We start from the raw sequence: 24,111 nt of genomic DNA, 5'->3' as shown, positions 1-24,111 counted from the left end.
GTTGTTTTCGGGTTATTTAACACCTTATACCTATTTCAAAGTAAGTTGGATGGATGCAAAAATGAAAATATGCAGCTGTGTAGTAAGTACAAATTGCTAAAAGTGGCTCCGAAGCTGTAACGTTTTGTGCTCTGCCTACCCCATTTGGGAATACAGGCGTGATGTTTGTGTGTGTGTAGTAAGTAATTCAGTAGTGTAATGCGGAGTTTCTGTAATCGATATTTGGTTTATAAGTTATGACGCAATCAGGACCGGATCTGAGGATGCGAGGGTTCAAACCAGGGTGCTTGCCTGGCGCCAAAATTATATTGAAGACAAAAATGTTTTTTACAATTTTATTCTTCAGACACCAAAAATCACACTCAGTGTGCGAAGAGGCACAATCAACCATGGACACCCATATCAGAGGATTGTAGATGTGCTTCCAGGCTAGGATAGGCTAAGATAGATTATTTCGTGTGCCAATAATTTCACCAGATATATTACTTTTAAGTTAAAAGTTTTAACTCCAGAACAGATGAAAAATAAAGTCGTGGACTGCATACTATTCTTAAAATTGATCTACAACAGAGTAGGTACCATACTTTTGTATTGAAATTCGATCTTGCGAGTAAAATAAAACTACTATTTCAGAGCGAAGTTTATTCAAAGTATCCAAATTTATACATTATTAAGTCGAGTCTCGCTTCATGTCAGTCCTAGTTGAACCAAAATAAATTAGTAACGCAGCACCAAAAAACATCGTACTTACAGACCCCGCGCTGGCTACAAATTCATTGCTGAATATTAGTTTATTTTAGTTTAATTTACTTTTCGGCAGGCAACTTGGCGCCAGCGAGGGGGTTAACAGATATTCCTACTTACAAATTAGTGAGGACTTAAAGTCTGAGCCTACGGTTTGTTACACAATATTAGTGATGTGCCAGATCTTTATAAACGTGTATCCGCGGATTAGGATATAGTTTATTTATTGTCTCGATCTGCGAGAGCTCAGTTTTTACTCAGTGCCGCTGCCTTGAACTGCCATTTCAAGCTGTCAAATGTTCAATATTAGCATGTATGTACTTATCAAATTATGTATTTAGTAAAATTCTTCAAAAGATCCGGTTTATGATTCGCTAAAAAAACGAACATGGATCGGCACATCACTATCCAATACCGATACCTGAGCCTTTTTTTTACTACCAGTCTTCAGACAGTGTTCCTCCCGCAGGGGGTCAGTTTAAACATACATTAGCAGGGTTGACAGTTTTTTTGCGAATCCAGCGCTTGAGACTTAAAAAATTTTAGAAACGAGTCTATTTCTCATGCGACACTAAAATACCGTGCAATTATAGTAACGCTGCGTACAAAAGTCGATTACCTAAATCTACGTCGACTGGACTCGTGCGGTTCGCCCTTATACACCTCATTCGAACCATTCAACCGTATATAAAAACATCTGTCAAGCATATCACTAAAGCCGTGGCCACATTGCACTCAATTTAGTAAAAAAGTGTAGTGCGACCACGACCCAACTACAAGTAGGTACTGCGACGTCTCGTATCTACTGATAAATACCACATCAATTGTATACTAATACATTCATTTGGTGCGCGATGGCACTGTTAAGTTATGTGAGCATGACTATCGAATTATCGAACTATATTACATTAACACCAAGGCCTGTCTTACCCCGTTGACACATTAGCTCTAATCATCAAAATATATATAACATCGCACTTCAACCAGCATGTCTCCATCACACGTTAAATATTCATCATTCACGACATTAGTAAGAGGTATGGTAACTTTCCAATATAATGAATGTAATCTCAATACTTGAATATAACACGGAGCGTCCCGTGCGACCTAAATACATGTATGGATATAATTTTGAGCAATCACTTTCACATTTAAAATCGTCAACAAACATAAATATCACAGCATCAATACCGAGGTGCAGTTTGCATCAGGTGAGATAGGGGTCAATTACGGTCATTTTATGTTAAAAAAAAATAAACACTGCGTAATGCTGTCTGGTCTGGACCACAGATATAGATTACACTAGATAACGCAAAATCGATTCAAATGCGCCGCCCGCCCGCGCCGTGGGGCTCGAGTCAGTCACTAGTCATGATTAGTCAATTAGCGGTTAGTCTTTGTATGGGGCCAACCCCGACGTTTGGTCGGGGTTCGGACGCGCGATAGATGCATTTGCGTAATCTAGTGTTATCTATATCTGTGGCCTAGACAAATGCATTCACATCGAGTTTGATAAAACCTTCGATCTCGATTAACGGTAGGTACTTATCTTCATACAATATAGGTGAGTACAGTTTGAGGACAGCGATGCCGCCCGTCCCCTGTATTGATACTCTGACAACCTTCATTTACCTCCAAACCAAGGTGAATAAATTATCATATTGCAAAATAAAACGAATTTGTGATACCAATGGCAAGTATTAAAATATTTTTTAGTATTAGTACGCAAAGCGAATATCATCGGCAAGCTATCATTATCCTTAAATAGAAAAGAAAATATACAGAAAAATACGAACATAATTTCAACTGCATTAAATAAATAATTATCATTTAAACGAATTAATTATACACATGATTATTGTACAAAATCAACATTAAGCGATGTACAAATAAAAATGTAACACAACCAAATTATTTGGGGTGTTTCTAGGTGTCATATATATTACATACAGCGGCTGACAGCGCAACATTGGTTTCTTAAGGTTCTACGCTATATTACATGGCTATTTTATTCTTCCGATTGCAATGGAATCAGATAACAGTTGACGTTGGCGCCCCCTTGTCTAATGACAGTCAAACCGCACTGAAACGTCACCGGCGCGACTGTGACGTCACTGCACTGTAGAACGGTGCTATATTGCACAATCCCTCGAAATATTGCAGCAACTACGCATGTATATTACAAAATATAAGTGATAGAGTATTGGCTACTACAATGAATGGCCAAATCGTGCGAATTATGAACACAGTGCCATTGGAGTGCGGTTTTACTGCGTTTTATTTTGTACTATTACGTTTTTACCGGTAATAGATTTATTTAATTCAGTCTGGATAGCTTTTAGAACTATAAACTGGCCTCTGGAGTGACTTCTTAATATTTCAAACATACATCAATGAGGGTTTTGTTTGTGACACGCTATGAGTAGTGTAAGGTCCGTTTGACATTTTTGTATCACGTTTGGGATGGGTTTGTAATTATTTATTGCGATCTCAAGTATTTTTTTTTTATACACACTCTTCTCTTTTAAAATATGGCTTTTCTGTCCTAATTAATAGGACAATTTCGCCAGTGTCAAGTTAAACTCTCTTTGAGAGGAACGTTGTGCGGTGATTGTGTTTTTTGCAACTTGATAGTAAACTCAAGTAATATTAATGTCAAACGAATCTAACGATACTAACGCCATCTACCGATACTCCATCTATCAGAAAACCCCCTTTGCCAAAAAATGCCGATAAATGCAATCCAATACGTCGCTAAAAACTATACGTTCAACGTTTATTTAACGAAGGCTTCACGGTGCAAAATAACTCTGCGTTCAACACGAAACTACCACAAAAAAATGCAGCTTTCCATGTGAGTGAGACCTTAGAATCAAGTCCACATAAAAATGTACTTTGCACATGTAATTGTTCTATTTGAAAATGAGTTTTTGCAATATCCATAAGCTTTTTACTGAACGAACTCATTTGGATACTGTGTGTACTAGAATGTTACTTTATTTTATTAGATTAGGTTCATGTATGCAGTTATAATAGCTGGAGATTTGATTGTTTATTAGTCATACATAATTTGGTCTGGCTAAAGCCGTGGGTGCACGGTGGCTGCAGGCCGCTTCCAACCGAAGCAACTGGAGGTCTATGGGAGAGGCCTATGTCCAACAGTGGACGTCCTACGGCTGATATGATGAATTTATTATGGGGGGCCAGTTGGTGTCAGCATGTCTAGTTGTACAACAAAACGTCGGCCGTGGCGCGTCACAGCTCCTTGAGTAGCGCCGACTTTGCGTTCTTCAATTTGTCGAGCCGCTTCGTCAAATGACTGTTTTCTGTCTCCAACTCTTCTACCCGGTTCAGCGCTTCTCTGGCCTAAAAATAAATAAAACAGTATTTTATAAAATGCTTCCACTAAACATATGGGCGGCCGTCAAAGATGCCTGCAGTCGACTTCTGCATATAGCAGCGAAACATGGTCGCGGCTGACCATACATAGAATAGAATGTTTGAGCGAACAAATCGTATTATGTAATATTTACACGGGTTTTCAGAGCGATGCAGTGAGTATTAACTATTAACATAGATGTATCTTGTAAGCTCCTGGGGGTTTGGGACGTGCAATCGGGTAATCGGTGAGAGTCCGACACTATCTGGGCTGGACTGCACGCCACAATCTCCTATAAAGCGCCACGTATAAAATAAATGTTCTCGTATAAAGAAAATGTTATTAATCAAACCCTTTTCCAGGCATAGTGCATAGGTATAGTGACCACATAAATGTACGCAAATATTCGACCTTGCTACATTTACAATATGGTACAAAACAATTGAAGTCATTAAAAATATTATAATTGTTTTTAAATTAATCCCTCATAGAACAACAACATAAAACTTTGATTCATTTTGTAGTAGCTTACCTAAATTAGCGGGGCCTGAAAAAGGGTCAAAAGGGCACTCAGTGAGCGATAAAAAAATAGCATTTGGTTTGTTATTTACATCACTACGGTATCGTAAAATGGCTCTTTGGTGTTGATTTAAACTGTCTAAAGTTAAGACGCAATTTGGGATTTAAAAGCCAACTAAAAAATAAACTCACAGGGTATTACATACGTCACAACTTAGTGGACAATTACAATCAATCGTATATAAAGAAGTTAATCATGCAAAATCGGGTTACAGTCACCATCACATTTAACTGGCCAGTGAATCTCATACACCGTGGCAAGGTGCAAGACGGTCAGTTATGAGTTTTGGTGACTGTACAAGGCTCCAATTCGACCAGAGATGTGCGAGGATGTGTTGCAAGGAATGTGTCTTTCATTAACCAATAGAAACGCTTCATTTACCTCGCCTCGCTACGCTCGGGTGTTTCCACCAGAGATGGTGGTTTCCACCAGGATAGGTAAATTAAGCGTTTCTGATGGTTAATAAAAACATTATTAGCAACACGTCCTCGCACATCTTTAGTGGATACGCAGCTTAAAGCTCGTATTTGCAGCTAGATTCGAGTTTCGTATATAATAATAATAAATAACAATTCACACCAATGAGGGCTATCGCGTATGAATTCGCCACTAGAGGCGCTAGTGTAGCGTGAGGTCTCCGAAATGTCAAATCGCATAGTTTTTGGGTGAGCTACGCGGGTTTATTTATAATAAGAATAATTCTGTGAATATTTTGCAATATCTGAAATTAATCATGGCAAATATGCGTTCCGGGGCAATGAATGTCTGTGTTTTGAGACAGTTTTGTCTTTCGGAAACCTTTGTCCTCCCTTTTTTCCGAACAAAACGGGGACTATGCAACACTGTGGCATGCTCGATGTTTTTATGGTACGGTTTTAAGGTGTATTAAATATGATTTTAATCTAAACGTTGTTTTCACGCCCGTAATAACAGACTTTGAAAGCCATACTTAAAAACCTCACGCAACAGTGCGCCATCTAGTGAGACAAAAAACGATAGCTCTCATTGACCTAGTCCCAAAGTAAGCTTAGCAAAGCTTGTGTTATGGGTACTAAGTAACGGATAAATATAATTATATAGATATAGATACATACTTAAATACATAATAAACACCCAAGACCCGAGAACAAACATTCGTATTATTCATACAAATATCTGCCCCGACACGGGAATCGAACCCGGGACCTCAAGCTTCGTAGTCAGGTTCTCTGACCACTAGGCCATCTGGTCGTCTGGTGGTTTACATTGGATTGGTCAGTTAGCACGTACGTACGGACATTGTGATAATTCAGAGTTAATTAATCTGGCAGATCATACAGACAGCGTAATAATAACCATTAAGGTAACTTTGCTGCCTGAATAGGGCTCTAGACAGTGGGTTCGGGGCCGAGCCCCCTGCTCCGAGGATAATTCGGAAGCAACAGTCCTTCCAACTTTTGGCCGATTCATAGCAGATAAAAGCAGATTGATTTTTCTTTTTCTTTTTTTATTATGTTTTAGTAGCGTTTTGCGTATTGTCAGCCACACTACCATTTCCTTCTTCAAGGTGAGGACCGAAAACCAGCAGCTCTGCTGAGTCCTTTACCTCTTCACAAATTATGTTTTATCTGTTTCTTTCTTTGTATTTTGTTATGTTATATTTTTGGCTTTGTGAATAAATATTCTTTTTTTTTATAATGCCGAGATAAAGAAGTGTGTGTACACTTTTAGAAATTATTACGCCATAATAGGGGCTAATGAGCAAGACCAAAGGGTAAAATCGTTAGTAATTTTTACGATAGTACATGTACCCCTGTTTCACCACCCATTGATTAAATTTATCCGTCAAAATAATCAATCAATCAAAAGGTAGTGAAACAGCCCCGTACAGTTTTAATTAGGTCACGTTTAGTGTCACGTCACACCCACTCGGATTGTCACTATTTACATTGGTCTCGTTGTTTAGTGCACGTGCACTCGTTAGAGCGGAGTTGTTAAGACGGGCGGAAAGGGGCACGCTTGTAACTGTACCGTTAACTATCGCCATTTTTGATAACGGCCCAGAAGTCAACGACTTCCTGTAAAAAAACAAAGCTGTAAAGGGAAAGACTGTTCGTGTCAGAAATGTTTTTCGAGTTCAACCATAAATCTCAGACGTTTGATTGTCGAAAAACATAACTTTTGCAGTTTAATACAAGATAATCCTCAGCACAGAAAACGAGCTGATTGCGGCAGTTTTTTCAGTGGCACTGCTTGTTGATTGATGTTGATCGCGAGAGAAGTAATGGGTACTACCTTGTGTATTAAGGCGGGCTTGCGCCAGGATTAACTGCGTAACTCCAAGTCAACGGCTACTTAGGGTTTTGTGGTTTCAAAATGTATGGAACTGTCACATCTAATCCAGGGTTAATGCTGAAATAATTTAATCCTAGACCGTGCAAGCGGACCTAAAGTAGGTTAGCCGTTAAGCAACAGCGCTAAGCAGCTTTGAGATATATTCTAACTGTAGAGTAGAATGATATGCGTTCCGTTAACCCGCTGTGGTAGCGCGCTGCTAGAAGAAATTCGGAGTAGGTCCAGCGGGCTGCTCCAGTGCTGTGTATCACAGACACCTCGCTGCTGCTGCTTGAGCTGCTGCAGTTCTCAGCTGGCGCGGGCTGCCGGCGTGCTGCGTGTACAGACCTCTCGCTGCAGGCGGCGGCGCTCCTGCTTGAGCTGCTCCTCGTGGTCGTCGCGCGCGTCGTGCTGCGCGCGCAGTTCCCAGCTGGCGCGGGCTGCCGGCGTGCTGCGTGTACAGACCTCTCGCTGCAGGCGGCGGCGCTCCTGCTTGAGCTGCTGGTCGTGGTCGCCGCGCGTCGTGCTGCGCGCGCAGTTCCCAGCTGGCGCGGGCTGCCGGCGTGCTGCGTGTACAGACCTCTCGCTGCAGGCGGCGGCGCTCCTGCTTGAGCTGCTGGTCGTGGTCGCCGCGCGTCGTGCTGCGCGCGCAGTTCCCAGCTGGCGCGGGCTGCCGGCGTGCTGCGTGTACAGACCTCTCGCTGCAGGCGGCGGCGCTCCTGCTTGAGCTGCTGGTCGTGGTCGCCGCGCGTCGTGCTGCGCGCGCAGTTCCCAGCTGGCGCGGGCTGCCGGCGTGCTGCGTGTACAGACCTCTCGCTGCAGGCGGCGGCGCTCCTGCTTGAGCTGCTGGTCGGTCGCCGCGCGTCGTGTGCGCGCGCAGTTCCCAGCTGGCGCGGCTGCCGGCGTGCTGCGTGTACAGACCTCTCGCTGCAGGCGGCGGCGCTCCTGCTTGAGCTGCTGGTCGTGGTCGCCGCGCGTCGTGCTGCGCGCGCAGTTCCCAGCTGGCGCGGGCTGCCGGCGTGCTGCGTGTACAGACCTCTCGCTGCAGGCGGCGGCGCTCCTGCTTGAGCTGCTGGTCGTGGTCGCCGCGCGTCGTGCTGCGCGCGCAGTTCCCAGCTGGCGCGGGCTGCCGGCGTGCTGCGTGTACAGACCTCTCGCTGCAGGCGGCGGCGCTCCTGCTTGAGCTGCTGGTCGTGGTCGCCGCGCGTCGTGCTGCGCGCGCAGTTCCCAGCTGGCGCGGGCTGCCGGCGTGCTGCGTGTACAGACCTCTCGCTGCAGGCGGCGGCGCTCCTGCTTGAGCTGCTGGTCGTGGTCGCCGCGCGTCGTGCTGCGCGCGCAGTTCCCAGCTGGCGCGGGCTGCCGGCGTGCTGCGTGTACAGACCTCTCGCTGCAGGCGGCGGCGCTCCTGCTTGAGCTGCTCCTCGTGCTCGTCGCGCGCGTCGTGCTGCGCGCGCACGCGTGACAGCTGCGCGGCGAGGCGCGTGGCGGCGGCGGCCTGCAGCGCCGCCTCGGCCTCCGCCCGCGCGGCGCGCGCCTTCGCCTCCGCCGTCGACTTGCGCAGCGCCTCCACTGCACCACAACAATACGACTTAACTAACCAGTATAGAATCATTCGTTACGTAACGTTTTGGAAAGGTTTAAAAAACTCTATTTAAATAATGTAGTAATCTTTGGTGGAAGGAGGAATTTGTTTGTAACACCACTACCGCCTAGTATCATATTAGACTGCCACGCTACGCGGGCGATCGCATAGTATAAATCAATTCACAACTCACAATAACAAGAGCTGACACGAATGGACCTGTACCTACTCCAATACGTCCATCAGTACTCACGCTCGGTCTCGAGGTCGTGGTCGTGCGCACGCGCGACGCCGTTGTGCTGTTCCTCGCTGAGCTGCAGCTTCAGGCGGCGCACCTCGCCCTCCAGGCTCTGCTTCGAACTGAGCAGCTTCTGCAACCGCACGTCTGCAACACACAACACTCAGCTTGCAGTGTTACCCGTTACCGTATATGTTACAATGTAGCAGTGTTACCCGTTACTGTACTGTACGTTATTGGGTAGCAGAGTGTTACCCGTTTTCATATCCACCTGTAAATAGTAGTTAGGTATAGACTTGGAGTTACCTAGCGTGCCTTCCCCGGCGTCATTCAACAGCTTCTCATTCTGGTGAGTGACGAGGGCGAGCGCGGGCAGGGCGGGCGCGTCGTTGTTGTTGAGGCCGTTGGTGGCGGGCGCGGGCGCGGCGTCCACGAACGCGAAGCCCGCGCCGGCGGCGGCCGCGTCCCGCGCGCGCACCGCGTCCCGCGCCGCCACTAGCTCCCGCTCGAGCGACGCGTGCTCGCGTTTTAGCCGCTCGTGCGCCGAGCATTTCTCTTTGTGCTCGCGCTGTGGAATTACAACAGAGTTCTTTAATGTTTCACCGAAAATGTGTTTGACAAATGATTCATTAGGATGACTCTCTTTATTGGCCCGGATAATACCGACATGGAAAAACCGACCCGATTATTCGTGTATACGCCCATTCATTTTCGAACTGTTTCGTATGGACGAACGTTTTTTTTTTAAACTATAATATTTTAGAATTGTTATAAAACAAACCTAACCTGACCTTAAGGGTTCTACAATCTACAAGATGATCCTAAAATATATATCTTGAATAATTTACAGTTTCATAAAAAAAATCTGGGGTAGAGCAAGAGCAGCAGTCGCTCTAAGCGCAAGATGCCAAAGGGCGCCATTTTCCAGTGCAAAAAAAATATGATGGCACCTTTTGAGAGGCGCGGAAGCGGTGATGACCTCGCTCTACCTTAATCAAGGGCTTTAGCCCTCCCCTGCGTATGTGTGTGTGTGTTTTTTTTAGCGCTTCATGCGTGGTTCATTGTGTTCCACGGCTGTGGCTATAAGGCTAGGGCCTGACCTGTAGCTGCGCGTGTTCCGCCGCCAGCTCCTCGATGCGGTCTTTGAGCAGCTCCAGCTGGTAGCCGAGCGCCGCCTTGTCGTTGTCCAACTGCGCGTTCAGGATCATCGCCTTGCGGAACTTCTCCTCCACTTCCTTCAGGTCGTGCTGTAATCACAACATGACAGGACACATGTCACAAAAGACACTACGAACAGGCAAGCTCAATGGTAGCTGAAACTCTTAGTACTTCGTCGGGACAAACAAAAGCATTGCGACGGTTTGAAATAAAACTAAGACTAAAGGGTCATCCATCAATTACATCACACTACTTTTCAGCTTGACTAAACTTATTGGCTTTCTATTAAAGGACATACATTTCTTTAAAGCAAAAGGGGAATCATAGTAACAAAAAAAAAGACACGATAGTAAGATCAATACGTAAACTAAACAATAGAAAACAATAGAGTTCTATTTTGTTACATTTTCTACTTTATTCTAATTTCAGGTAAGTAGGAATTTCGTTGTGGTCCATGTATTTTGATTTTCACCACTATATCGTTCCTAGCATGAGCTACGGAAATGCTAAAAGAGCAACGCGAACACGCAATGCCAAATGAAGACCAGACTTAAGAGTGTCATTATTCTGAGTTCACATGGCATCTTATCGATTCATCTTTTATTGGGATATTGTTGGAAACACCAACAAGTTAGAGTTTTTATCTTCAGTGCAGGCATCTCGCAACACATTGTCCGCGGAGCTTACCCTAAGATCCTTGACGTTGAAGGAGTCGTCGGCGGAGTCCTCGGACGCGCGCCGCGGCGAGTGCAGCGCTGCGGGCGTGAGGCCCGAGATGCGCGGGCCCGCGCGCCGCCCCACCGTCTCTGCAACCGAGGTCACAGGTGAGATTAATCTTTGCACTCTTGGATTTGGACACCACAGTTTTGCACCAAAACAGCGCATGAGAGACTTACCAATTTTCGTTTCAATTCTTTCTTTGCCTTGGCTTAAAATGGTTCAATCATAAAGTTAATGATTATATCATGGACAGGGATATTTGGAAATAACTCCGATCCGCATTAGCGATCCCTTCAAATAGCGAACCTACTGTGTTAAAAATAAAGTTGTGTTAAATACTTGTGATGTATATTTAATAATATTGTAAATCTGTTTAAAAAAAAACATACCTCGTTGAGTTTCTTGCCGGATTCTTCTCAACAGAGGTTTTTCCGAACCGGTGGTAGATTTCTTTTGACATTCATAAGTGCTTGTCATAGCCTAAATTGAATAAAGATATTTTGACTATGACTTTGACTTTGAATCTAATGCTTTGCACTGATAGCATATTGTTTACAAGAAGTAAATTTTGAAAGGTATATCCCACTAATAATGCGAAAGTTTGTAAGTCTGTTTATTTGTTTGTTACTTCATCACGTCTGAAAGAACTGAACCGATTTAGATGAAATTCAGTATACAGATAGTTTGAGGACATAGGATATAGTCTTTATCCCGAAAAAATGTATAGTTCCCGCGGGATAGCGATAGTAGAATTCAGCGCGGACGGAGTCGCAGGTAACGGCTAGTTTATTATATTGTTTTGTGTTTGTGGCGCTTGACGTTTTCACTACAAAGCAACGCGTAATCTTCATTAGACCAGACCGACTGAAAACTGAACTGAGGCCGTATTGTCTAACGCGCTGACGTTCGTGATCACGCTCACTATCTCTTTCTACCACATTTCTACCCTCGTTTTATGCCTTGTGACAGAAAGAAGTGATGAAAACGATCGTGATTCCAAGTGTGTGAGACAATAAGGCTTTTAATGGTGGAATAAGCATATGACTGATTTGTAAGGGCCTCCGCTAGCTGCCGCGGTTTGCACGGAGCGGGTGGACACTTATTGAAAAATAGTATGATCACCAGTTGTAATGTTGAAACAGTATAGAAAGATGCCAGTACCTACGCACGCCACGCATCTGGTCTGGCATCTTTCTATACAGTTTCATACATTACAACTGGCGTGTGCCGCGCCTTTTACCTGCACACGCGGCCGCTCCGTGCGCCCGCGCCAGCTAGCGTAGCCCTTAACAAGCTCCACTGGTTTCCACGTATGGTGTTACACTACACATACCGGCATACATGTCATAGGCCTTGTCGGCATGGTCCTCCTGCTCGCGCTGTTGCCGCTCCAGCTCGCGCATGCGTATCTCGCGCGCCTCCGCCCGCGCCGCGCGACGCGCCGCCAGCCGCTGCTCCGCCTGTAACAACCACCATTGCTTGAGATTAGCTGTTCCGGTAGTTGCGATTGTCTATAATTATCAATGATTTTATTATTTCTTTGTTTTTAAAAGTTAATTATAGGAAAGCCAAGTATTGGAGGCACGCGAGTTGTTTAGGGAGTTAGGCCGTCGATTGCGTGATAGGGGCTCCGACCCTCGCTCTGGCTCGTACCGCGGTTTGCACGGAGCGGGTGGACACTTATTGAAAAATAGTATGATCACCAGTTGTAATGTTGAAACAGTATAGAAAGATGCCAGTACCTACGCACGCCACGCATCTGGTCTGGCATCTTTCTATACAGTTTCATACATTACAACTGGCGTGTGCCGCGCCTTTTACCTGCACACGCGGCCGCTCCAGCTAGTGTAGCCCTTAACAAGCTCCACTGGTTTCCACGTATGGTGTTACACTACACATACCGGCATACATGTCATAGGCCTTGTCGGCATGGTCCTCCTGCTCGCGCTGTTGCCGTTCCAGCTCGCGCATGCGTATCTCGCGCGCCTCCGCCCGCGCCGCGCGACGCGCCGCCAGCCGCTGCTCCGCCTGTAACAACCACCATTGCTTGAGATTAGCTGTTCCGGTAGTTGCGATTGTCTATAATTATCAATGCTTTTATTATTTCTTTGTACTTAAAAGTCAATTATTAGAAACCAATTTCGATATTTTTTCATATTAATCACTACTTTTTTAATCTATTCTGGTTCATGACGTTGGAGTTTAATCTAGTTCTGCCACATGATTATTCCATAAATTTGATCTGTATGTATATGTTGAGCACCAGCATTATTTTATTTTTTATCTGTGGTGAAGAGATATTTTTATTGGTAGATAAATCAACATGCTTAGCTTTTCGTCTTTGAAATTTAGACCACGGACAGGCAGCGAAAATACTAAATACTTTTGCGAGGACTTCGTGAAATTATAAAATAGATTACCTAATTAATTATTTATAAAGATAACTAAAGGAGTAGTAAGTATTTAACGAAACCGATTTCATTAATTGTACAATAAATGACGATATCTGATTGTTTCCAACACACAAAAGCCGGAAGACTATTTGGTTTTACTTTTTAAACGAATAGAATACGATCCGTTCCGGCAAAACGGCAGCAAGACGTGAATTCTATGAGCGGAAACTTGAAATCAGGTTAAACGATGTATACAATGTTCTGGCTGATTAGCGCGATTCGAATTTCAAAGAGTTGCCAAATCTGTGCGTTGAATTACGCGACTGACTACTTTAAAAAAAACATTGCTCAGCAGATAATGACATAGAAGTCTTATGAAACTTTTTAAAATATAATAAATTGCGACGCGGTTCTCAGCGTGTGGTAAAATGGTTGAGTAAACGTTGATATAATGTAGAGTTTATGTTTATGAGTGTCTGCGCCAATACTCGGGGCTCGGGCAACCCCTTCGGGAGCGGCCAGACGACGTTGGCACACACACAACGATATAATAAATGCCTGCTCACTCGCCAACTCAGAATAAAACTAGAAACTAAATATGGTACTTTGATTTTGTTAAACATTGTATCTTCATGCTGGCAATAGTGGCAATACTTAAATTATATTCGTTTATGTTGTGAAAAAAGCCAAGAATATCTTCATTCTCAGTTTTAAATTCAGACAGTTATCAAATTAAGTAGACTTGACTAAAGGACGCAGCTTTAAGGCCGAAAATTATTTAAAAAAATTAGAACTGAAGCATCTAAAGACTATATATGTATAGACTTAACTTGACGTCAGTTAGTCGCTACTCTATAATTTTGTGCTTCGTTTTGTATGGTTTCCCTTGGTCGTCCATCTACATCCATGTTATTAATTAATTATTTTGACGTTTAAATATCTAGTCTGCGTTTATAATTCTACAGTTTTATTTGCACCGTCCGTTGCACATAGGCTCTGCAGGGCTACTACGAAATTCGAAAATCGAAGTTTGTATCGTACCTTCCTGCTGACGCTTATATTATTTAATATGAGAGTGAGAGGGACGGTACGATAAGAATTTCGATTTTCGAATTTCGTAGTAGCCCTGCTGTCCAAAAGATTTATTTACGAAACTAGGTATGTATTGGTATTTTAATTAAAAGTGCTATTGCTTTGTCCGCGACGTGCGGAAAATATTCGTGTTAACGTGAGGTGAAAGTTGCTTGTATTGAATAAATGGTTGCATTGAAATTAAATAAATTGGATATTTATATTAGGTAGTCTTTCCAATAACAAAATGAGATTATTTCTGTTCACTGGAAGAGATCCCTTTAAGGGATAAGTTCGCCTTTGTACATCTTATTATCCTGTGTTCTGTTATTTTCATGTGTTTTTATGTACAATAAAGAGTTTAACAATACAAATAACAAGGTAAATGTAACAAATTCAAAGAGGGCTTATTTTTAGATTAGTGAACAGGCGAAATTGAGTTTGTATAGGGGCTTTAAATATAAAGTTGGTGTAAATGCGGGTGACGGGAAATGCAGGCTCGATAGCAAGTGTTAAAACAATAGCTATTCCTCGAACTAGGCGGTAACCATGCGTTAACCACAATACTGAAATAGACGAGAACAATCCTGATTAGTTTAAAGAGAATCGTGAAACTGTTCCATTTCGTAAGAAGTATTATTTACATTATCATAAATCAAAGGTTTTACAGCCATGCCAAGAGAACAATAACTTGAGTCTTTGTTATTGAATATATCTTACGTAAGTTATTCAGCCAATTCACCCCAATAATATTGAAATGTATTGTGATTTGAAATGTATTGTGATTGCTTCGCATCCGCTGAAATTCGATTGAACCAAAATAAACATTGATCGTTAATCATCATCTTCAATTTATAAGTTATATTATAATAAAAGAAAGCATACACATTTTTACCAGACGCTCTCTAAATACGTAGTTTCAAATTTCCATCAAAGGCGGATCAACAACACAAAACAGATATCGGATGAGCAGGTTTATAATGGAACAAGACATTACCTTATCGGCTTGTTATCGAACAAAGGAATTCGATAAAATACAATTGTTCAAAACAGTACTTACCGTATTTTTAGAACTGTTTATTCTTAAAAAATATTCTTAACATCCGTTTATGATAACTGCGGGATCAATGGTGAAGATAAAGTTATGTTCGTTATTGGATAGTTGTCATTATTTAAGTTATAGTTTTAGTAAAGAGGTGGATTCTGTCTGTACAGAAAATAAGCCAGATTTAATATTAAATAGTCGTGTTTCTTTTGTTAATGTGCGTTCACTAAAATTGATACATCGTCGATACTTCGAACTAGGTAATTAATCAGTTGTTAAGATGGAAACAACTCCCAGTAGGTAACCTGCTCGGACAAAGCTACCGCCGTCTCAGCGTAAACCATTTTCGCCCCTTTTCTTTACACATTTTTCAGAAAATGTAATTAGATTTGAAATTTTAACATCTATTTTGAAGATCAAATAAACATACGAGACAAAACCGTTATGTGCACATACGTCAAATGCTGTGTAGCGTCCGCATGGCGCAGTGACATCATCGTCCGCGAAGGACGTAAGGACACGCTGTCACCAAGCTCCGTGTCGAACAGTGTGACTAACGTTTTGTTAGGCAGTATCGTTGAAGGCCGAACGAATATCTCGGTTTCAGTTTCGTCTGTTTAAGTCGTAATACTAGTTTGTATAATTATTAAAACAAATTAAACCCGTCAGCTGAGTAGTTAACCAATCCGGTCAAATTCTTAAATTTTGCTTGCTGTTGATTTATAGGTAAAGCGTAAATAGTCACCAGGCGAGAAAGATCAATTTAAAACGCAATAAATCTCAATCTCAGTTAAGCGTGCCAGTAAGATTACGAAAAAGTAAAACTATACAGAATTTCAGGTGCAGCGTAAGCAAATATGCCGAGACGTACACACCAACACTTGCTCCAGTTTCAGGGCGCTAATCCCACCTGTCGCTAGCGCAGCAATATGGTGCTCTACACACTATACTGCCTGCTGCACCGAAGATTTGGATATCGTTTTATTCCAAGTTTATTCCATCTATCGAATCGAACTGTAAAGTTACAAGTACCTACTTCTAAAAAAACTCAATAATCAGCTTAATGTAAAGGAAGAGGACTTGAAGAGTGTTTAAGAAACTTCAAATTCGGACTCAATTTCAAGAAAGAATTTAGACAGCTAAGTTATGCGTGCATCGTTGACAGCATCATGTCGTACAAACGTGAAATATTTGTGTATGTACATAAATTATGATAATTAGTGGACGCTGGACAGTTGTCGCCGAATGGTCGAGTGAGTACGAACGCTTTAAGCTTGTCATGTTTGTTTATGCCGCAGCGGGCACGTGTGCTGAGGAACACGGGGCGAGCGCTCAAGACGCCATGATTTACATAACTGTGAATAAAATAAAGATTCGTCGTACTGATACTTTAAAGTTAACTTACATAAAAGGCGCTCTGAGAGTACCTAAATATACATAAGCTGTTGGAAAATCTACTTAACAGAAATTAGACGTGTCACTTCATATTATGAGATAATGACAATCACACACACGACAAAAAGAGCTAGTTCAGGAGTGATAGCGATCCTTTTATGTGCGGTATTATCGTTTGTTTGAACTTCATGATCTCATCGAAAACAAATATTTTCTCAATATTTCACAGTATCGTTTGTTTCGCGGCATACCTACATAAGCGGATCTGTTCTGTAGGTTCCCAAAGTAATAGATATATATGAACGTATATTTTCGGGCCGGTTAGATAAATATATTAGCAAAGCATGTTTCGACATACCTATTCATTAGCATTCACTTGCCATCGGCAAGAATCTTTAAGAAAGAAGTTACAAAACTGTTTACACGATTGTACCAAAGTATGGTTGTGAAAAACTTGTAAATTGTATTGCATCCTCAAGTATTCACATGTACATTTTGTAACTTTTTCAAAACAATAACATTCATACAAAAAATGCCATGAAACAGATACTTGAAAGAGACATACAGTACTAATTCAACCCGCATTATAATTAGTTACACCCACGCAAAATTGAACTCATGCAAGAACCCGTCCGGGGATTTTTATACCGAACAGGAAGGCTACTTAGATATTGTATGCGACATGACATCACTGATCATTCGCACATGGTCTTGATCGTTAGCGATTTAGGCAGCCCAGCAAATAGTTGATGAGTGATGACTCACATAAGCCAGAAAGACCCTGGCGGCGACCCGCAACAGAAACTCTGGCGATGACATATTACAACCACTGACTATACAATCTTACAACTAAATTGAACCATATTTTCACAACATTAAACCCAACACTTAACACGGAGCTGGAATAAAATCACGTGTAGTCTGACTTGACTTGATGAGAACACTGCAGTATCGTATTGAAGTAGGTACCGTGAACACAAGTGTTTTTAGTTGACGACATACTTATACTGGCTAGCGCTTTAGTTACTTATAATTATTCGTCTTCAGAACTATTTTATTACCATAACAAGAATAGCAAGGGCATTAGTTAAGCAACAAGTATATGCTATGGGTACTTTTGTTTAAACTCACGTATAAGATGACGGTTCTTGTGGCCAAGCTTAGCAAAGATTCCGGAAATGTCATGTTGTATCCGCTTAGGTTCGCAACAAGGCAAGGCCGTCCCGCCGCAACTCATACACCTGTGTCGCTCAAGCTCAACTGATGCCACATGATTTACAATAGACAATGCTGAGCTAACTCAACCGTAATACAAATTGGAAGATCACGAAACAATTGTGATGCGTGCGGTGCATGACAATTTACAGCATTTTGAAGTTAACGCGGCTAGCATCTGGTTATTGGTGCGTAAAGCAAACAGCAATCACCTGAGAAAACTTTTTAGAGACTGCGGCCTCCGGAACGCGAGTAAGTGAAAATTTTAAGAGATAAGATAGTAAATGGCCTTGCGCCTCGTAGGTTTTATTGACCATATATAAAATCCTGTTAGAATGTTTGCTGAACTAGTAGTTTTTAATTCTAAATTAACGTGTGAGAAGTAAAGGGCTTCTTCAACAGAGAAATGCAAGGAAATGCAAAACAGGTAAAAGGGTCAATCGCACAGCTATGAGTCACGGGATGCCTTAAATTCTCGCGGAAAGGGTCATGCGGGGACGCATAACAATGAGAAATACGTACATGATCCTGCTGACCACCGAGAATGCCAACGATGGAAGGGTTCTGGTCGCCGTGGGAGTCCCTCCTGGCGTCAGGCATCGCGAGTTCGCCGTTGCTGCGACATTCCAAGTCACTATCACTGCTTTTATGTCCGTTAACTTTAGCATGATCGTGTTCATCGAAACCATTACGAGCGCCGCGTACTATCTCCATTATTTCTGCATTTACAGTTTCGTTAACAGGGATAAGGGTAGTGTTAGAGTCATCGTTACGTTCGACGTGTAACTCTTCGTCGGAGTCACCGAAGTCTCCGTCAGTGAACGCATCCCCGCTTTCCTCGTCGCTATTGTCAGGCGTTGCATTTTTGGACTGATTGCCCATGATGAGCGTCATTGTGTACGCGCGGCTATTGTGTGGAATATTCGGGGAAATCAAATTATTTGTAACCGAAGTTTATGCATTCCCGCGTTTGTTGTGGTCAACAGCGGGGTTGTCAACGTTTGAGACTGCCTAAATATTTATACGGATACAATTGTTACTTCATTTCACTGCAATTGTGCGCGATAAACAAAACTTCAGCACCGCACTTATCAATAGCCTTATCGCTGATTTTCTACACTTTATTAATCATCACTCCTTGACCAATATTTTTTTGCAGATATTGAGAACAATATTGTTGTTTTGCATGAAAACAGTTTTTTTTGTACAAGAAATACAAATTCACTCACATTCACTGCATTCAATTTAAATAACGGTTCTTACGCGAAAATAGGACAAAGGTATTTCTTCGTTTTGCGTGTGGCGTAAAGTAAACACAAGGGTGCGACGACGCGAGTGGTTGCGGCGGCGACGGCGGCCGACTGTCGGCGTCGCTCGCGCTCGTGGTTGGACTGCATCGCTATCGCTGTCGTAATCGTATCGCACCGTTACGAGCGTGATGAAGCAGAGCCTCAAGCGGAGGCCGAAACATATTTTTGCCAAATAATGGTACAAAATAGTGCTAATATATGTAAAATATTCTTTATGATACGTAACACTTAGTAATCCGAATGTTAGGCTAAAAAGCTAATGCCAAAAAGTAAATAAATGCATTAAGGTAAACTGAATTAACGTCACTATAATTGAAGTAAAGACCCAACTCGTAAGTTGCAATTTGACTGGTTTTTAGTTCTTAACTGCTTTTTTCAGATTGTTATCATACTTATACAATAGTGCTCATAGATAAAAATAATAAATTTAATTGAATAATATGCACGTTACCTGGAGACTAATATTAGGTACTTTTTTTTGTATGTCCTTTGCCTATCCATTTTGCGACTTCTATTTACCTACGCGACGCGTTGAATTGAAATTTATCTGATGACCAACACGCTCCCTCTTACCACTTGCGCCTTTAATTTCCTATCGTTTTGGCTTGAGGTGAATCACTGCACCCGCCGCAAGTTTTCCTGTCGCGTAAGGTGTATCGGCGGTGGCTAATGAACTAACCTAGCCAGGCTAGTACTTACGTCACCTATTCTTTAATCTTTACAACGTAAACAACGGTTTATACGACGGAATGAAACGTGATCTACGGGACCTGCATTATCGTAAACAAAATTTATTTTCAATTGTCTCAAGTAGCAAACAGAACTAAAGATTGCTTTGGAATGTTTCAGTGACAATACGAGAAATTTTAAGTTAGAAATTGCTACACTGGTTTTTTTTAAGTCGCAAGGGTCACGGTGGATGCAGACCGCTTCCAACCGAAGCAACTGGAGATCTACGAGTATAATGGTGAAACCGGGTTTCGGTGCTGAAGCAGTTAAGGGAATCAATCCGCCGCATTTGGACTGTCAACTCACAAAAATACACAAACAAGTAAGTATTAAAATCAGCGAAAATGTAAGTCACGACCACTAGTCAGTGAATAACATGGCCGATAGGTATAATGAACTTACAAAGAATGCAGTAATTGCATTAAACGAACCATTAAGCAGTCGCTTAACGACGTAGACAGTGACGAAACATAATTGGTAGGCGGGAAGTTTACACCACACGAAATTAATAAGCAAGTTAGTCATCACACCAATTTTATTTTAACAACTTTCAGACGTTAATCTTTAGACCCAATCTGCAGATTAAGTACGTCAACAATCAAGTCGTTTATTCCATATAAAATTGTCACACTTGTAGACATATCTATACTGGTTTGTGTCCACAATCCCCTGTAAGGCCCTAACAGCTTTACATATGCGGGGTGACCTAGTTACACGAGTCAACAAAACAATTATCCTTTTGGTAAGGAGGATTTGTTATACTTACATCTGTGTCAGTAGCATGCTAGCATATTTCATCCTTAGGCCCTGGTTTATTTGAGCGACACAACACAACAGTACCTTGACAACATAACACAAATCCAATCTCGAATTGCCTATACGTCTAACTATTGGGCATATTCCTCCTCTCAGAATGAGAAGGCTTGAACTGTAGTTCCCACGCGGGCCTAGTACTGATTGAGATAACTTCACATATAAACCACTAGGCTACCACTGCTTGCTTGCTGCTGCATTTGTTGCATAAACGTAGCTATCGTAAGGTCACGGGTGAGCAAAGTAATTGTTTCTAGTTCGTTTACCACTGCTTGTGGATTGCTTAACTCCGCCAACAGAATTAAAGAGCTTTTAATGCTAGCTTAATCCATCATCCAACATATTATTAACCTCTGGTCTGGGTCTGATAGTGTTTATTAATTCCTACCAACAACAACAGCAATAATCATTAATTTACATTATGTTTTCACCCATGTGAAATGAATAATAACAATAACACAATGAAGTTACCGGGCATATGATCGTACTATTACGAAAATATATGTGTCTGTAGGTATTGTTGTGGCATTGACATTATCACAGGAAGAACAAAACATGTGTAAAATTAACTACGAACATATAACTTACATCCACAATCATTATTGTAACACAGCGGATTATAACAAAGTAGCATGTTGTAATATAAAACATTTATTATAATGGTTTAAGATTTGTTGAAATAATGTTCAGAGTAGAGGTGAGGAACCGGTAAATTGTGATCGATCTGTCGATCACTGCTTTTAATCCAGTCAATCGTGGCAAGGAAAGAAAAGTACAAATGTCGCCTATGAAAATTACTGATTACGTAAATCGCGCAGTATAATAAATCTTAGGTCTAATAAGGTTGGTCAACCCTGAAGTTTAAAGAAAGTGATACATAGTTCCCTGTTCCGTATACTATTTGTCACAGTGGACAGCCTTCGAGCATAGCAGCTCTACTGTAGCACAAAGACGCAAGGCAAGGACGTCACGGGTGCGGGCGCAAACAATAACTGACAATGGCGACGCTCCACAAATGGATGTACCAGCTGTAGTTGGGATGTACATACCCTATCTCTAATGCAACATTATGGTGCGTTTGAGATTAGGTGTTATGTTGCCAAGATAAGTGAGCGTGAATAAAGAAAGCAATTGGTGAGTGATTTAGAATCGGATAGAATCCTTATTAGATCGAACGGCAACAAATGTACCGCGTCTGAAGTAGGTACGAGTCCATCTTATGAAACCTACCTAACTTAGTAAAATTGTAATGAGGTTTTAACTTTCGCAATTAAAATATTAACTCAAGACAAAGTAATTTACAAACCAAGTAAAGGATTTAATATGAAATATTTGATGAAAACTATCTTTTTATCACGTATATGGGGGAGCAAGCAATAAAACGAATTTCGCAAAATTCCTATGGGATAAGCTGTACGAAGCAAAATTTCGTGCATAAGCTAACTAATTCTCGATAGAATATTTGCTTCGACATTTCGTATTTTTTCACTAGTCATAGATAACGACATTACCATAATCGCTGCATTATGCTGATACGAGTAAGCTCTCATTTTAAATAGATTGGGCGCTGCGAAAACTCATGTAAAATAGAATCACATTATTGAAAAAAATACCTTCCAAGAATAACCGAAAAAACCACGAGCACTTACGAAGAACGTAACGATGGCATAACAGTAACGGGATCGAGATCTAGTACACCGGTTAAATAAAAAAGGGCCAAGAAAAACGGAGATGATATCGCGGAGCTCGCGTACGCATGGAGGCGCGGGGAACACTGGGACGCTCGGTTACTATTGCAACTGCAGGTGACTGAATAGTAGTTGAATAGACTCTTGTGTATGCGATTCCGCATTCTGGCTACAGGCCGTTGTTCTCACTGATATATGGTTATGGTGTGCCTTCAGGTGTAGTTAATTGTCTGGCTTCTCGTTCCAAAGAACGAGCGGTCTAAAATTTTCGAAATAGATTGGGCGCTCGCAAGGTGTAAAGGGTTTCGAGGGTTGTGGAGCGCCCCATCCGTTTCATACAATGAATAGTGGAGTAACTCGTCAGACACGTCAAGCTCACCTGACTCCTATTTATTCATTTTTGTAAAGCAATGTTTTGCGTGTTCCCAATAATATTTAATCAAGCAATGTCTCCATTGTGTTCCAGTAAGTGTTCTAATTAATTAAATTACCTTTTATTACTGCGAACTCTTCGTTTGGCAAGTTTTGTTTTAACGCGCGACGTACTCTAATATCATTAAATTAAATTCGTGCCTCCTGATTCAAAAAGAAGGCAGTAAAAACTACGTACCAAGCAGCCGGACTTTCGTACACAAAGCAACGCGGAAAGTACTAACTAGATATCCCCCAATACGACGCGATCGACGGGTCGATATAAAAACTAATTGGTTCGGGCGATTAACTGCGAGGTATTGGACGAACGGTACCTACCGGGGGATGCGCACGCGACGCAAATATCGTGACATTTGCAACGCGCGCGGATGCAGCAACGCGACGCGGCGCAGGCGCCGTTTCGTAATAGTAAAGGTGAATGATCGATGTGATTTATTTATAAACATAAATAAATTCGAGAAGACAATCTGTCAGTTTCGATTTTATTGCTGCGATTTGTAGAGTCATAAAATTCATGTTCGGTTATGTTATGTTTTCACAATTCACTTCCGAAAGAGTTTTGGTGAACGTGAACTACTTTACGTCTTGATGGTAACAGAGCCATATACTTTGATTAAGCTCGATGTAACACATCTTATTCGAGCATCCGTCTGATCACGCAATGCGCTCGGAATCCATGTGAAACGCACTGAATACGATTTTATATCCTCCTTTCCAGATTTTAAGTACTAATATGTATTGTAAATAAGTAAGTTATTCTATCTGTCTGTCTGTTACTCTCTATAAATCTTTTTTTTTTTTTTATTCGACTGGATGGCAAACGAGCAAGTGGGTCTCCTGATGGAAAGAGATCACCACCACCCATAGACAACTGCAACACCAGGGTATTGCAGATGCGTTGCCAACCTAGAGGCCTAAGATGGAATACCTCAAGTGCCAGTTATTTCACCGGCTGTCTTACTCTCCACGCCGAAACACAACAGTGCAAGCACTGCTGCTTCACGGCAGGATTAGCGAGCAAGATAGTGGTAGCAATCCGGGCGGATCTTGCACAAGGTCCTACACCTGCAAAATCTGTCTGTTACGCTTAAACTGCAGAACCAAATTAGATGAAACGGTCTCCCTTAAATTAATACACGCACATAGGATAGTTTCATCCCGCAAAATTGCATAGTTCCCGGCAACGAATTCTACGCAAACGGAGTTTTGGGCAATATGAAATAAATGCGAAATTAGTTAACACAAATTTCATACGATACCCTTAAAAATTAAAATGAATTAACATAAGATAACAACGATATTAACC

General features: G+C 41.9%; 1 protein-coding gene across 2 annotated transcripts; it reads right to left on the bottom strand.

Annotated features, from left to right (window-relative positions):
- Positions 1 to 627: 627 nt before the first annotated feature.
- On the bottom strand, positions 628 to 19,236 carry LOC141428368 (leucine-rich repeat flightless-interacting protein 2). 2 transcript variants are annotated; one of them, XM_074088339.1, is made up of 8 exons: positions 18,356 to 19,236; positions 12,593 to 12,742; positions 10,682 to 10,798; positions 9,937 to 10,083; positions 9,143 to 9,404; positions 8,852 to 8,983; positions 8,398 to 8,585; positions 628 to 4,110 (listed from the first exon to the last, which is right to left on the bottom strand). In XM_074088339.1, exons 1-8 carry the CDS (start codon positions 18,725 to 18,727, stop codon positions 4,000 to 4,002), a joined length of 1,479 nt encoding a protein of 492 aa, XP_073944440.1. In that variant the 5' UTR covers positions 18,728 to 19,236; the 3' UTR covers positions 628 to 3,999. The 2 variants fall into 2 exon arrangements, with proteins under 2 accessions (XP_073944440.1, XP_073944439.1); XM_074088338.1 differs by lacking the exons at positions 12,593 to 12,742; positions 18,356 to 19,236 and adding an exon at positions 12,048 to 12,196 and having other exon boundaries at positions 10,682 to 10,800.
- Positions 19,237 to 24,111: the final 4,875 nt, after the last annotated feature.

This window comes from Choristoneura fumiferana, chromosome 5 (assembly GCF_025370935.1).
Source record: "Choristoneura fumiferana chromosome 5, NRCan_CFum_1, whole genome shotgun sequence".
NCBI lineage: Eukaryota > Metazoa > Arthropoda > Insecta > Lepidoptera > Tortricidae > Choristoneura > Choristoneura fumiferana.
The sequence above is the reverse complement of the archived record's forward strand: the minus strand, read 5'-3'. Positions and strand labels throughout refer to the sequence as shown.

What these genes read in the sequence shown, in the direction of transcription:
- LOC141428368 (XM_074088339.1), bottom strand. Translation starts at nt 18,727, where the DNA reads ATGACGCTCATCATGGGCAATCAGTCCAAAAATGCAACGCCTGACAAT. An exon ending in TCAACGTCAAGGATCTTAGG is followed by an intron (nt 10,084 to 10,681) that starts GTAAGCTCCGCG and finishes TTGTGATTACAG; the next exon opens with CACGACCTGAAGGAAGTGGA. An exon ending in CGGAACACGCGCAGCTACAG is followed by an intron (nt 9,405 to 9,936) that starts GTCAGGCCCTAG and finishes GTAATTCCACAG; the next exon opens with CGCGAGCACAAAGAGAAATG.